Below are 14,306 nucleotides of genomic sequence, written 5' to 3' on the forward strand. Positions count from 1 at the left end.
GCAGGAAGGGGGACACAGACCATTAATTATCTTAATCAAAGGCTAATTTCACACACTATAGGAAACAATGTGTGTGCTTTGAAAATGGCTTGCAACAAACGCTTTGTGAAGATGTAATAAAAATGAGCATCCGCAGACAGGAAAATAAATCAGGCAAGTAAAGGAAAAAGAAAGAAATAAAATGGAATTACTTACAGTTCTGGTTACATGATTTTTAATGGCCTCAGAGTTATTAGCCTGCAAAAGGAGAAAATATAACAAAACTGACTTTAATTTTCCAAATACTTTAACTATATTCTAAGAAATCCCCTCCTAACACACACATGCAATAAATAAAAAAAAAAATAAAATCTTTCAGAAGTATGCATATGTCCTATGCACTAATAACCAAACTATCCTTAAAACAGACACAGAAAACAAACTGATTTTACATTATCATTCTGGGTATTCAGGTCTTGCAAACTACCATTCAGCTACTGAGGGTCCTTAATCCAAAACACTATATATACAGAGATGTATGCTGTTAATCGTGCTCTTAACCCTTTTGCATTTTCCCCCAATCTCTCATTTTATGCTTTTCCATGAAAACAGACACTAACATGGGTAGTGATAGAGTGAACTGCCTAGGATTTTCTTTTAAGCACTGTGTAAAAATCCCTGCTCAAGGCTTTAAAACATGCTAAGTCATATCTGTGGAGGTTTAAAATAAACCCTTTAAAATAAATGAGCCAATCATTACTGTTAATCTAACATGAATCACCAGAAGCACAACATTCCATCAGTGCTTTGCCACCGATGACTCCAATCAGCGTGAAATCCAGGCAATGTCACGGGGAAGGACAGTGGTAAAACCGGGTAAAACAACCCACAAAATGTTTGCTTAAGGCTTCAACAAGGTCAAGATTTGGCATTTCACAAAAGGTACCCCAGATTTAAGGATTTTAACATTTGAAATTATTATGGGAGAATAACAGAAGTATATCACCTCGAAAAACACTCAAAATGAGAAAACTAAGTAGCATTAGAACTCAGTGCTGCAGGAGAGGTAGGACTGCACCAGGCTTCAGTGTCCCCTGCTTTGCAAGCCTGGAAAGAGTGATACCTGATGTTCAACCACATAGAAATACTGCCTCAAAAGACAATTTCAGATTCTGCGCAAAGATCAACAACGTTTTGCTCAGAAAACATTAAAGCTAAACTGTAGCAAGCTACCTCATCTGCATCTTTACCCTGCATCATTCCACAATCTGGAAAATCTCGCGTGCAAACTTTCTACAGAACGAGAATCGCTGAAATATATTCCCCCCTGAAACACAGACACCTCTGGAAGAAAACAGCAATTAAACCAGCACTCTGCAACACTTCTCAAACCTTCCGCAAACCAAACTTAATATTTATCTCATACATTTTAAGCATAAAGAGGCAGGAAAGAGAAAACGTAAAAATGCAATGTTAACTCTCCATGAGCCAGCAATGGGCCCTTGTGGCCAAGAGGCCAATGGGATCCTGGGCTGCGTAGGGAAGAGTGTGGCCAGGAGGTGGAGGGAGGTCATTCTCCCCCTCTGCTCTGCACTGGGGAGGCCACAACTGGAATCCTGCCTCCAGTGCTGGGCTCCCCAGTTCAAGAGAGACAGGGAACTGCTGGAGAGAGTCCAGCGTAGGGCAACAGAGATGATGGAGGGATTGGAGCATCTCCCTGATGAGGAAAGGCTGAGAGAGCTGGGGCTCTTGAGCCTGGAGAAGAGAAGGCTGAGGGGAGACCTTCTGAATGCTGACAAGGGTCTAAAGGGTGGGTTGAAGGAGGATGGAGCCAGACTCTTTCCAGTGGTTCCCAGTGACAGGACGAGGGGCAACGGGCACAAGCTGGACCATGGGAAGTTCCACTCCAATCTGAGGAGGAACTTCTTTGCTGTGAGGGTGGCAGAGCCCTGGCAGAGGCTGCCCAGGGAGGTGGTGGAGTCTCTTTCTCTGGAGACATTCAAACCCATCTGGACACGTTCCTGTGCAACCTGCTCTGGGTGGACCTGCTCTGGCAGAGGGTTGGACTAGATGATCTCCAGAGGTCCCTTCCAACCCCGTATCATTCTGTGTTCTGTGAAGCCCCTCCTGACATGTGCCATGATGTCTCACTCTGCTAGAAGCTCTCCACCGCGCTACAAAGAGGGAACACAGAGCGCGAGAAGCAAAGGGCCTGACATAACTGTCTCAGCAGGATCACACTGATGCCTTTTTCTTCTGAGTGAAGGAGGAGAGTGCTGAAATAAGTTGTGGTGAAAAAAAATCTCAAGCAAATGTATGTGTTTATATTTATGTTTGTATACACACACACACACAGAGTAAGCCCAGCATCTAACCCCTTTCTTTCAAAACTGGTCCACCTAAGCATATAAAGTCAAGTCTCCACATGCTCCCAGCACAGCTTTCAAATGGTTCCCCTCGAGCCAAATGCTGCTAACTCCTGCTGCCTATTCATCAACACCAGGATTAAAATTACAAATAAAACTCTTCAGTGGCTAACTACTGTGCTACTCTTATTTAAGAGGTGGAAGATCCAACTTCAAGCCCCTGACTGGACATAAATGAAGAGGGGCTTTGAAAGTCTGTTCTAATACCCAAGCTAAAGATCTTAACCAAGACTATCAGCCACATCTCAAATTTCTAAAGGTTTTAGTGAAAGCTTGACATTTCTTCTTGAAGCTTCATCGTTACTTTCTACATTGGCATGGGGTGACCACTCTAAGACACAGCTTTGCCCATTTTAAATCCTCTTGTCTTTAATTCCTAAAAGAGAAAAAGGAAAAGAGATGGCAAAGAGGCCAGACATAAGTCTATGGGACATCCAGGTGAAAAAAGTAAAGCAAACAAAAAATTCTAAGCAGAACAGCTAAATTTCCTGATACTGATCTTACAAACTCCGTAACAAAACTGTGAAAACCCTCTCCCCTCCCTCCTTCCCTACTTCTACTGGGACACCAGTCCTATTCACTGCATGGCTGCTGGTTCCAGCTCGAGCTCTCTCTCCCACTGCTCTCTCCCAGCCAGAAGACACACTGATTTAGGCAAAAGACCTGCTACCTCACAAGGAAGACATCACTGCATGTTACAGTATCTCACCACACCTCATTTTGGGGGTGTTTTTTCCTAATACTACTTGTAAAAGGAAGAGAAACCCTACTATTCTGCATGGGGAAATTGTGACCTATATTGAGAGAATTACTTTTCCGGTGTAAGACTAGAAATTAGAGAGAAGAGGAGATCAGACATCTGTCACGTCACTAGCCCCATGTGCATCCCTTTTACTTTGGCCCAATATAAGGCACTGAACACCGTGATGAGATGCTTGTGCACCTCCCCGATCATCCTATTTCAAGAATATCAAACATAGCAAAACTTGTCTGCAGCCTCTCATAAAATCAGCTCAAATGAAATTAGACCCACATGGTTAAAAATAAAAGCCACTTTCATATGGAGCAAGGAAAAATAATTTTTAAAAAAATTGTCCCACCTCCCCGCTCCTGCCATCACAGAAGAAAACCACCACAGATTCCTGCTAATGGCTCCCTAAAAAACCTCTCTGAATGAAAAAAAATACCAAAACAGTAAAGAAAAAAAGATAAAGTGACACTGTTACTTCAAAAAAAAAAAGTTATACTCCTTTTAGTAACTACAAACAAGGAACACACAGCAGCCCTTAAACGAATGCAACAGGAGATGCTCTGCCACTTCCATTCATTCCAGACAGACAGTTTATTCACCTTTGTTAACATCTTTTTCTCATTTAAATTCCACTTTAAGGGCACCCAAAACCCAATGAACTCTAGCTTCCCTCCCTTCCATCCCCAGATTTACCAGGGAGTGCTGTGACAAGTCTGTACAAGAAACACACTTGAGCTTCAACCTCTCCAGCATTTAATGACATTAAGTGAGAAGAATCAAAAGCAAGTTCATACCTAACACTTCTGCCACACACACTTTGTTACTTACACACAAGTACTACATTTCTGAGCCAATCTGAAAACCATTAACCTAAAGCAAATTAAGCCACCAAGATTTCATAGAATGCTTTGGGTTGGAAAGGACCTTAAAGATCCAGTTCCAACCCCTGCTATGGGCAGGGTGGTCTGGAGCAGCTCTGCTGTGAGGACAGGCTGAGAGAGCTGGGTTTGTTCAGCCTGGAGAAGAGAAGGCTCCAGGGAGACCTCACTGCAGCCTTCCAGTATCTGAAGGGGCTACAGGAAAAGCAGAGAGGGACTCTTTACCAGAGAGTATAGTGACAGCACAAGGGGTAACTGTTTTAAACTGAAAGAGGGTAGATTTAGATCAGATATTAGGAAGAAATTCTTTACTATGAGGGTGGTGAAACACTGGAACAGGCTGCCCAGAGAAGTTCTGGATGCCCCATCTCTTGAAGTGTTCAAGACCAGGCTGAACGGGGCGTGAACAGGCTGCCCAGAGAAGCTCTGGATGCCCCATCTCTGGAAGTGTTCAAGACCAGGCTGAACGGGGCGTTTGGACATGGCATTGAACTAAAACTGAATGGGATGCCAGGGATTGATGGTTAGTTAAGCAATGAGCAAACATGATCCACCATTGTACGTCAGACAAAAAAATCAGAATTTAATCTAAGGAATCACGTCTGCTTCACAGCTCTGTCTGAAGACAGGGGTCCACGTGGATACCTGTGCTTATTACAATGAATACTGACTATAAGAAAAGCTGATTTTTAAATTAGCAGTGAAGGATTCTTTTTTCCTTTTGAAAGGCAGGCAGCAGTCCTTCACAACACTGTAATACTTAGTGCCACAGTAATTATTTTTTTTAAACACTTTGTCTGGCAGACATTTTATAGAGATGGGATTGGCACTGTTCTTTCCTTTTACACATTCCACCGTCTATGAAAATGCTTTCTCAACAAACTAAAAGCATGATCACAAGGGACATAAGATCTGTCACTCTCAGCATACGTTATGGAAGAAGAGAAAATTATGCAGAAAAGCAGAAGAAACCTACCCTGGAGCATGTATTTCCCTTTTCCAGTGTGAGCTGTCAAGCAGAATCTATACTAAACAGCAAATGGACTTAGCAAAGTCAAACATACATTAAAAGCTTCTATGCCAACTGAAAACTAGTGATACTGAGGAGTGTGAAATGTGTCTAATTTCCCTTTAGATAAAAGAAAGCTAAGCCAGCAGAAAGAAGCAGGCTATACCTGGCAAGAACATCACACTGCTGGATGTGCCTGATGCATTGTCACATTTCTGAAAAGCAGAGGCTTCTGCCCCACAACAGTTCCCCACTGGGTGGAAAGGAGTCAACTTGGAGAAAATAAACAAACAAGCAGGCAAATCCATCTCTGGAAACTACCAAAGCTTTGATCCCTTATTTCTGGAGACTGTTTTTGTTCCAAGAAAGTCTGATTTTCATTTCATTTTGGATGAACACCAGGGACTGAACACTGCATTACAACAAAACTTCATATTTAATCTTTCATTAACTCTTACAAACTTTCATTAAATTCTCTAATTTTCCTAGAAATGAAATGAGTCCTCCCTCCTGGCAAATGTAATGACTGGCTTTTGAATTTAGTATACACTACACAGATCAAACCAGGATCACTGTATTTGATTAATTTGGCAGAGTCCATATTAATTATGGAGAAGAGGAGGCTGAGGGGAGACCTTCTCGCGCTCTATAACTACCTGAGGGGGGGTGTAGAGAGGTGGGGGTCGGTCTCATCTCCCAAGTTACAGGCAATAGGACAAGAGGAAACGGCCTCAAGTTACACCAAGGGACGTTTAGGTTGGATATTAAGAAACATTTCTTCACTGAAAGGGTCATCCAGCATTGGAATGGGCTGCCCAGGGAAGTGGTTGAGGCACCATCCCTGGAGGTGTTCAAAAGATGGGTTGACATGGTCCTCAGGAATATGGTGCAGTGATTTTTATGTATTATTTATTTTTTTGTCAGATTTAGGTTGATGGTTGGACTAGATGATGTTTAAGGTCCCTTCCAACCTAGACGATTCTATGATTCTATTCTAATGTTTCCATATTCACACAGTTTGATTCTCTGTACTTTTATGGCTAAGTCACAAATACTTATGAACAAGGCGATGTGTCCATATTCACACAGTTTGATTCTCTGTTCTCTTTTATGGCTAAGTCACAAATACTTATGAACAAGGCGCTGACTGCACTTTAAAATAGCATTTTTTAACCTCTACTCTGAACACCTGCGGGGTCCATGGCCTTACCCTGGTAAGCACTTGGAACATAAAAGCCAAACCCCATAGAAATGAATATACAGAGGCAAACATCAATCCCTGTCTGGGGATCCACAAATCCAAAAAAGTTTGAAAAATAATTGTGTCAAGTGTTTCAACTCAGGCAGGAGCTCACAGGTTTTGTCAAGAAGGTGCCTCATCAGTCCATGCTTCTGCTATCTATGGCACTGGGGGAATGAGACACTCACAAATCAAGAAATCAAGAAAAGTAGAAATATTATTGGTTGATAAAACTGGGGGTACTGACACCAACGAACGAGGGGGGGGGGGAAGGAAAGGGAAAAAAAAGCGCAGCTCGAAGTTTAACAAAGCAAAACCAAACAGCAAGAATTAGCCAGCTTTAAAAAAAAAAAAAAAGTGGTGGTAGGGGGGGATTCGAGGCACCTTTGCTTCCTCGTCTGCTCAGGAGAGCTGTATGAACCAGAAACACCAGCTCCATAAAGGGTCCTCCAAAGCCCAAAGATTTCTTCACATGGAGACACAGGAGCTACGGTTCTGGCTGGTGACAAAGCAGGAACTGAACAGGCAAATGTAAACTCCTGGCAGATATTCCCTCCCTCTGCAAACAAAGGGCTGCCGTGTCCCCTGTCCCCGGGGAGGCTGAGGGCAGGAGGCAACTGGTAGACTTTATCTGCCCTTTACCTCCACTAAATCATGCTTGCTGCGTGCGTATAACACTTGCTTTTTATGCATTTCACAGGTCCTGGGAGCTACAGTTTGAAGGTAGCAAATAAGGAAAAAATAAGCCCTTGTAAATAACAAAATTGGGTATTTTCCTAGGTTTCCGTAAGATTGCCATGCTATTGCTTGGAAGAAGAAAGAAAAAAGGAAAACTCAGAAATGAATTAGTCATAAATCACAGAAACTTATTACAAATCAAACCCACGTGATGGAATTTTCCAGCAAAGCTTTTAGCAGTACAAGCTGGAAACCAAAATGTTAGCTGTCACAGGGAGATGGTGGTGTGTGTCAGCTCCTGATTCAGCTCGGGCACCGTCACCATCCCCCAGGGGGTGATGCCCCATTGATCCAAGGTGACAATCTCACACCTTCTACTACTGAGGCCCCACTTAAAATGAAACTGGAGAATACACTCCTCCTTCTACACACCCAGGCCTTCCCAACAGCACAGACAGCAATTCAACCTGAGATTCCTCAAAGAAACCTCTTGCAGGCTCACATTAAAACCACATGGACTGTGCTCCACGTTTTTTTTTTCTGGGAAGATGCATTTAAAAAGTTAATGAATGCAGTCAGGGTAAAAATACACATTGTCGTATCTCCTGATCTTTCTCAGCCACAGCATCTGGGGAGGATTGCATTCACCAGGCACCATTTAAAAAAGGAACGAGAGGCTTTCTCTTGCTAAGAAGGACTCATTTTCTTTCAAACACTGTTAGAGTACTCAGTTTTCTTAAGGTTTTCTGTTCTCTTCCCCTTCTTCCCCATATATACTTGGGGTTTTGTTTTCGTTTTTCTTTGTATCATAATATATTTTCACAAAAATTCACTTTTACTTTCTTCTGAGAAAATGCTGCCAATATGTTGGATACATGAAGGTATGCATTAACTACCACACATTTCAAGACAAAATGAGATACGCAATTAGCAGGAAGCCTTTGTGACTCCACCACTCATTTCTTCAGCAATTTTTTCCTTTAAAAAAACAAATGAAAAAACACACACATCCATCAAAAAAAGCCAAAAATCTGACCTACACAAAAAAACTCCTTTTCTCCCACAATTAGTTTTGATCTGTTACTTCAACAAATGGGGTAGTTTGAAGATAAGAATCCACGTATGGTAAGCGATTCATGCCTTTATGCTTTATTTCATAACCTCAAGACATTTTTGTGTCATTTGTGTCCCCCCCCGCCATGAGGGGCCTCTGAGACATTCAGATTTCATTTCCTCTATTCTTTTCAAAGATGCACTAACATGAAGGATGGAAAAAAAAATTAAGTGGAGACAAACTTACTGCCCCCTTGAAGCCTTTTAAACTGTCCTTGAATCTCAAAAATAATATCCTTCCCTCGACTTTACTTTTATTTTTATCTTTTTAAAGTAACAGATGAAGTGAAAAGTATTTTGAGCTTTAAGGTTAGGGCCTAAACCTTCTCCTCTTTGTGCACCACTAGAGCAAAAGACTTGTTTAAGAAAAATGTGTGCACTTGTTAGCAATTCTTTTTTTAATTAAAAAGGCTGATTTAAAAAATAAGATCAACGGAGTAATTGTCAATCTTTCAAAATAAGAGTCAACAATTCCAGAAAAGGCTGTTTAAACAGACCTTGCCACAATTGATTTTTATCAAATTTTAGAAGAATTATTATATAGGCTAAGTCAGCTCTTAGAATAAAAAAAAACCCAAAACAGTGACCACGGCACCTTCCCCACTCCCCCCACCCCACGGCTTTTTTCCCCTTTTTAATAATCTTTAGGCCATGCTATACATCTTGCAATGGAAGTCCATTGCCACAAACAACCCATTGCCTCTTCATGTAATAAAATGAAGTGCACCAAACATTTGACTTGAATTAACAGAGCTGGACTAACATCATTCCCCTTCCTCCGGCCAGAGAACCGTGCATGACAACATATAGTAGGTAGTATTAGAACCCTTTGCAGCAGCTGGTTTATATTTTAGCACCTGAAACTCCTAACAGCTGCACTAGGTTGATATATGAGGGTCCTGATGTTATTACAAAGCTTCAAGATAAGCTCATGAGAAATTGGAAGAAAGTGCCTATTTGGAAACAGATATCCAAGCTGACAATAATCAATGAAACCCACATTCTGAAAAAAAAGAGCATCTGTGAGTTTCATCAAGCTTCAAGAGTCTTCCAACAAACATGCCCCTGAAAGTTTAACTACAGTTCTTGCTAGAAGCCACATTTGGGAGAGCAATACAGGCAACCATTACATTGGCTAAATATATGTAGCACTAATTTAGAGCAAGCACATGCATAGTTTATTTATGTGAGAACTAAAACGTCGGAATTCCTTGGCTGGAATGAACAGGGATAAATCCATGGTTCAGCAGCAAATTGCAAAGCAACAAAGTTTTGGTTAATTTGGATAGAGTACTGCTCTCCCTATTATCTAAAGATCTGAACTACTTATTCTTGATGTTCTCAAAATTTTACACTCAAAATAGTTGTAAAAACAAATTGCTTACAGCTAACATGGTCATGGGTTATCCTCCTTCAGACCAAAAGAACTCTTCATTAAACAAGTAAAATCTATTTGTGCACAGGCAGGCTCCTGATCTAAAAATGTCACGTTTCACATCAAAAGCAAAATACATTGTTCAGTCTCTCTCTCAGCAATAAGAACATACCCCACACTATGTACTGAAAATACCTCACCTACAGCTTTTCCTGCAAGAAATCTAAATATAATGCCACCCTTTCTTCTGCCTAAAACTAGTAAATGTTTTATTCAGAGAATGTTTTATTTACCTGCTAGTAAACTAAAGCAGGTTATGCTACTTTTGCCATCCATACTGTTCAACAGGTCACAGAGTCACTGGGGCCCAGATCAGCAGCATATTCACAGTTCACACAAACCAAGTTCAACCATGAACAGTAATGGCTGGGAGCACATGCCACTGGTTCCTCTGTGTTTAAAATTGTTACTGAATCCCAATGACAAATTTTCCGTGTCAAATTCAATATTCAGGTTGTGTGCACAACAACAAAAAAAAATAGCAACCGTGGTTGCCAGTATACATCTAATACTGTGAGCTGCAGGCATAAAAAAGGGTTTCTTTTCTATTTATAATTTTAGCACTAATGCCATCCTCAGACTCTGACGTGGGTTAATTCATGAAATTGCTGGGTCAAAATTAGGAGAGACCTCCCATGAGTCACATTCCTCAGAATACCATGAATCACTGATTTAGGTCTCCAGTCTTTCTTTTAAAGGATAGTAATTAAGAAAAGCACGAACCAACACTTCTATAGTATCTTTTTATAGTATCTTTCTGCGTTTCATAACAGGTAAGTACCAATACCTGTATTTTTCCAGCAGGGAAATCAAGACACAGAAGCATGCCAAGTGACTGGGCCAATTCACATAGCAAGGCAGAAGTGAGATGTGGGATTCTTAATTGCCAGTGGCTGCATCACATACCTACAATACACAGAGTTCTTGGCTGACACTTGGGCATCAGCTGTTGGCTGATTAGTCCTAGTAATGACACTAGCAGGAGGCAGTGCTGGTTCAGGAACTGTTACACCCCACCCTCGAGGCATCGTTCATATTACCTTTGGAGCTAAAATAACCAAATCCAGTCATGCAAGCCAGAAAAGATTTATCCTTTTCCTATCCCGAGCAAGCTAACTTGCTCTCTTCCACCATCAACAAAAAATAACAGGCCCCAACCAAATCATCCGATACTTGCACTTTCAAACTGCCATGAGACATTGGTATGTTGAAACAATTAATGTCTTTTTTTATTTTTTATTTAAAGCACACAAACAAAAGCAGATAATATAATACGGACAACTGCACATGGTTGCTGTATCACAGGCAGGTTCTCCAGTCCAGTCTAAGATGAATCCTAAACAGCAGAAAGCATTTCACCCAGTTAATCCTTACCCTTGCAAAATGTTCAATAAAACAACCAGATTCCTGTATGGGCCAGGACACAGTAACAAGCTTCAGGAACAGCTTCTTGATTTGCCAAGGCCCCACAGGGGAAAGGTGATGGCACAGTACTGAAATAACAAGGGATTATAGGAGGCTGCAGGAATAACCTCACCTATCACCTAACAACACCCCATGGTATCAGTAGTGCCAAAAATACTTACCGGTTTGTAGTTGCTTGGAAAAATGCAGGGTGTCACCACCTGGAATGAAAAATAATAAAATAAGGAAAAAAAGATACTTCCTTTGGAAATGACCCGATCCTGTTGACTGAGCTCCCCCAAAGACTGTGGAACCCAGCCAGAGCCAAAGGGGCACCAACCAGACCAGGTGCAGGATCCCAGTGTCCACAGCTGCTCCCAGCTGCAGCAGCTTTTCCTCAGCTCCTCCCGCCTCCCCCATCCTTTGCAGAATATCTGATATTCTAATACCATCTCGGTTTTAGTTAATAGAAAAGTATTCTGCTTTTCAAGTAACCTAGAACTTCAGCAGTTCCCAATACCCTACCCTTGGTCTGGATTTTATGGGGTACAGCCTGAGCAGAGCAAGCAGAAAACATATTCCATGCATTCACACAGCTTCAGAGACCTGGCTCCAAGTTGAGACACTTCCTATAGAGAACACGTTCTGTAGACATCACACCAAAAATACCCCAAATAACCTTGTCTAAATAGTCAAAATCAAAACACCAAAAAAAAAAAAGCCAGGAAAAGCATGACTAACTTGGATTATGTGATGATCTAGGGAAAAGCAAGTGTTAGCTTCTTTCTCCAGTCCCGTACAGCAGGCACCCTCAGACCTCACACAGTCAACAGACCGTGGTTCATCAACTCAAGCCACTCAGCTGAGCTTCAGTAACAGCCATCAGCTGCATTCACCTTAACAAGCACCTTGAGGTTAACCCCGGTGAAAATTGTTTCATTTAATGTTTTCACCTTCACAGTTAGGTCTCTCCAGGACAGCCTTGCCTCTCGGCCAGCAGAGCAGTTTCTGCACCAGAAACTCCACAGCAGCACCTGGACTACAAACATGGAGTGTTCTCTTGGGAGCTACTGGTGAACCCTCCTACCAGCTCCCCAGTTACGGGATACGGGGTGGGTTTCTGAGCAGAAGGGGCAAGATGTGTCATTTGTAATCCTGAGAATAATAATAATAATAATAAGAGGCAGTCCATGCAACAGAGCAAGCTTGTTCTTACGAGCAAAAAGAGACATCAGTCCTGTAGGTAGCATGGCCACAGGGACAGAACTGACTACACCATGACAGCTCACTCTGGTCTTAACTCTCAGGCTCAGCTTTTAACTGCTGGCATGGAAGGGATGGCATTTCCCTCCACAGCAGCCTGTGAAAAAGACATATCTCTGATTCTTAAATCACAAAGTACTTAAAAAAAAAAAAAGTATCACATCGATTTTTCGACTCCTAGCCTCCTCACAACCTCCACACCATCCCTAAAGAAAACAGGAGAGATACGAACCATTGAGGTTTGTCCACTGCACCCTCTGACTCCTCAGTGGGTTTACAAGTCCAAAGTCTCAGCAAGCTGCATTTCTGCAGCTCATTTCACAACTGACACTCATGATTCACTAGTCTATCCAACTGAACACCCATACTAAACGTGTGGAAGATGTTAATTAAGCTGTCACGATAGCACTTCTGGTGCCGAAAGCAAAGACAACATCTGCCTCTGTGACCTCTTGCCTGAGAAAGCATATAAAACTTCTTATGTCACCTGCAATTACAACCACCAATCCTCCTCCAAGCCAAAGTGGGAAACCACCAGGCAGAGCCGTCCGTAGGAGGAAGAAACAAAGCCATGTGCACCCTGCACCACACACCATGCACCCAAGGATCCTCTCTCCCCTCCCTCTGCTCTTAAAAACCCTCAAGGGATCCTGCATCTCCTTTCCCCTTGGCTAACCGAAACACGACTCTGCTGTAACCTTCTCAATAATTACAAATAACTCCTAAGAAAAAGATAAATCCCCTTTATTCTGACACAAGTGCACCGGGGACATCCACTGGAAAAGAACTTCCCAGCAGAGAATTACGGACCTTTTCTGTCCTATGTGGCACCTTATTCAGGCAACTGGCACTCAGGGCTGTAAGAGGACAAGAGCTAACATTACAGGTAACGCTTGATTTTTTTCTTCTCTGAGCTTCACTCTGCCCACAACGGCAACCTGACTTTACAGATCGGCTCCATCTTCCCCTGCTTGTGTGTCTTCTGCACCGTCTTTTCACAGGAGCTGGTGCTGTTCCAGGGCTGCCAGAGTCAGGTAATCCCCTTTTGGTGCACACAGCAATCCCTGTGCCCTCGCACGCTGCCGCTCACCACGACGCTGAACTGGCACTGAACTGCAGAGCACTCAAAATGCATCACACAGCCAAAGACTTGGATACACCGCTGCTGCCCTGGCAGGGGGTTGCACGCTGCCGCTCACCACGACGCTGAACTGGCACTGAACTGCAGAGCACTCAAAATGCATCACACAGCCAAAGACTTGGATACACCGCTGCTGCCCTGGCAGGGGGTTGGACTAGATGATCTCCAGAGGTCCCTTCCAACCCCGTATCGTTCTGTGATTCTGTTTTCCAGCTAAAAAATTCAATTAATTGAATCACCAAGGTGCACCACCTATTTTTTCTTCTGATTCCATATACACATATAATATATTTTTTCCCACGTGAAGCAAAACAGCCAAGATATCTAAGTATCTGAACTTCAGTTCTCATGAGCAGTTGCAGCAAATTCTTCTGCTGTTAATCCAGACACAGGTTAAAAGCAAAAGAACTGACATGTTCACAGGTAACAGAAAGGCTATCACGAGCTCCAGACAACCTAAGCTAAGGATACATGAGTGGCTCCAACTCTTTTTCCTGGTTTGCAAAGGTCCGAGACATACTAAAAAAAATTATTTAGAGAAAAAGTATAGAGCTGGAAAGCAAGATCTCGGGACTTCAATCAATGCAGAGATAGAAAATGGAGTACGTCTCATTCGTTGGCTTAAAAAGTTACACACACTGTGTACCAACTGCACAAAACAAAGCATTTCAGAAATACTTTTCTGATCCCCCAACTGAAGCTACATCTAATCTTAAAAAAGACATTTGCAATCACCTGCTTTGTCAGCTTTTAATAGTATCTTTATTCTTACAAGAAATACACTGGATATGCATCAGTGCAACATTTCACAGTTCCACACAATCAAGGTGCATTTAGCTTCTGTATTTCTGCACATTCACATATTAACAAATAATACCAGAATACAGGAATGCCTTTTCTGATTTACAAAAATAGTTATGTCTTCCACGCCCCGCGCATATACACACATGCATATAGACACATTAGCCTACCCACAAATAACCAAGCAA

General features: G+C 42.2%; 1 protein-coding gene across 5 annotated transcripts in view; it reads right to left on the bottom strand.

The window, feature by feature from the left end:
- TNS3 (tensin 3) overlaps positions 1-14,306 on the bottom strand; it is a 251,867-nt gene that overhangs the window by 140,689 nt on the left and 96,872 nt on the right. For all 5 annotated transcript variants that reach the window (XM_014965348.1, XM_014965349.1, XM_014965352.1 and 2 more), the window contains 2 exons: positions 11,096-11,134; positions 196-237 (listed from right to left, as the gene is read on the bottom strand). In XM_014965348.1, coding sequence (XP_014820834.1) covers positions 196-237; positions 11,096-11,134 — 81 coding nt within the window. The remainder of the gene's footprint in view (positions 1-195; positions 238-11,095; positions 11,135-14,306) is intronic.

Source organism: Calidris pugnax, unplaced genomic scaffold (assembly GCF_001431845.1).
Source record: "Calidris pugnax isolate Ruff unplaced genomic scaffold, ASM143184v1 scaffold41, whole genome shotgun sequence".
Taxonomy (NCBI): Eukaryota; Metazoa; Chordata; class Aves; order Charadriiformes; family Scolopacidae; genus Calidris; species Calidris pugnax.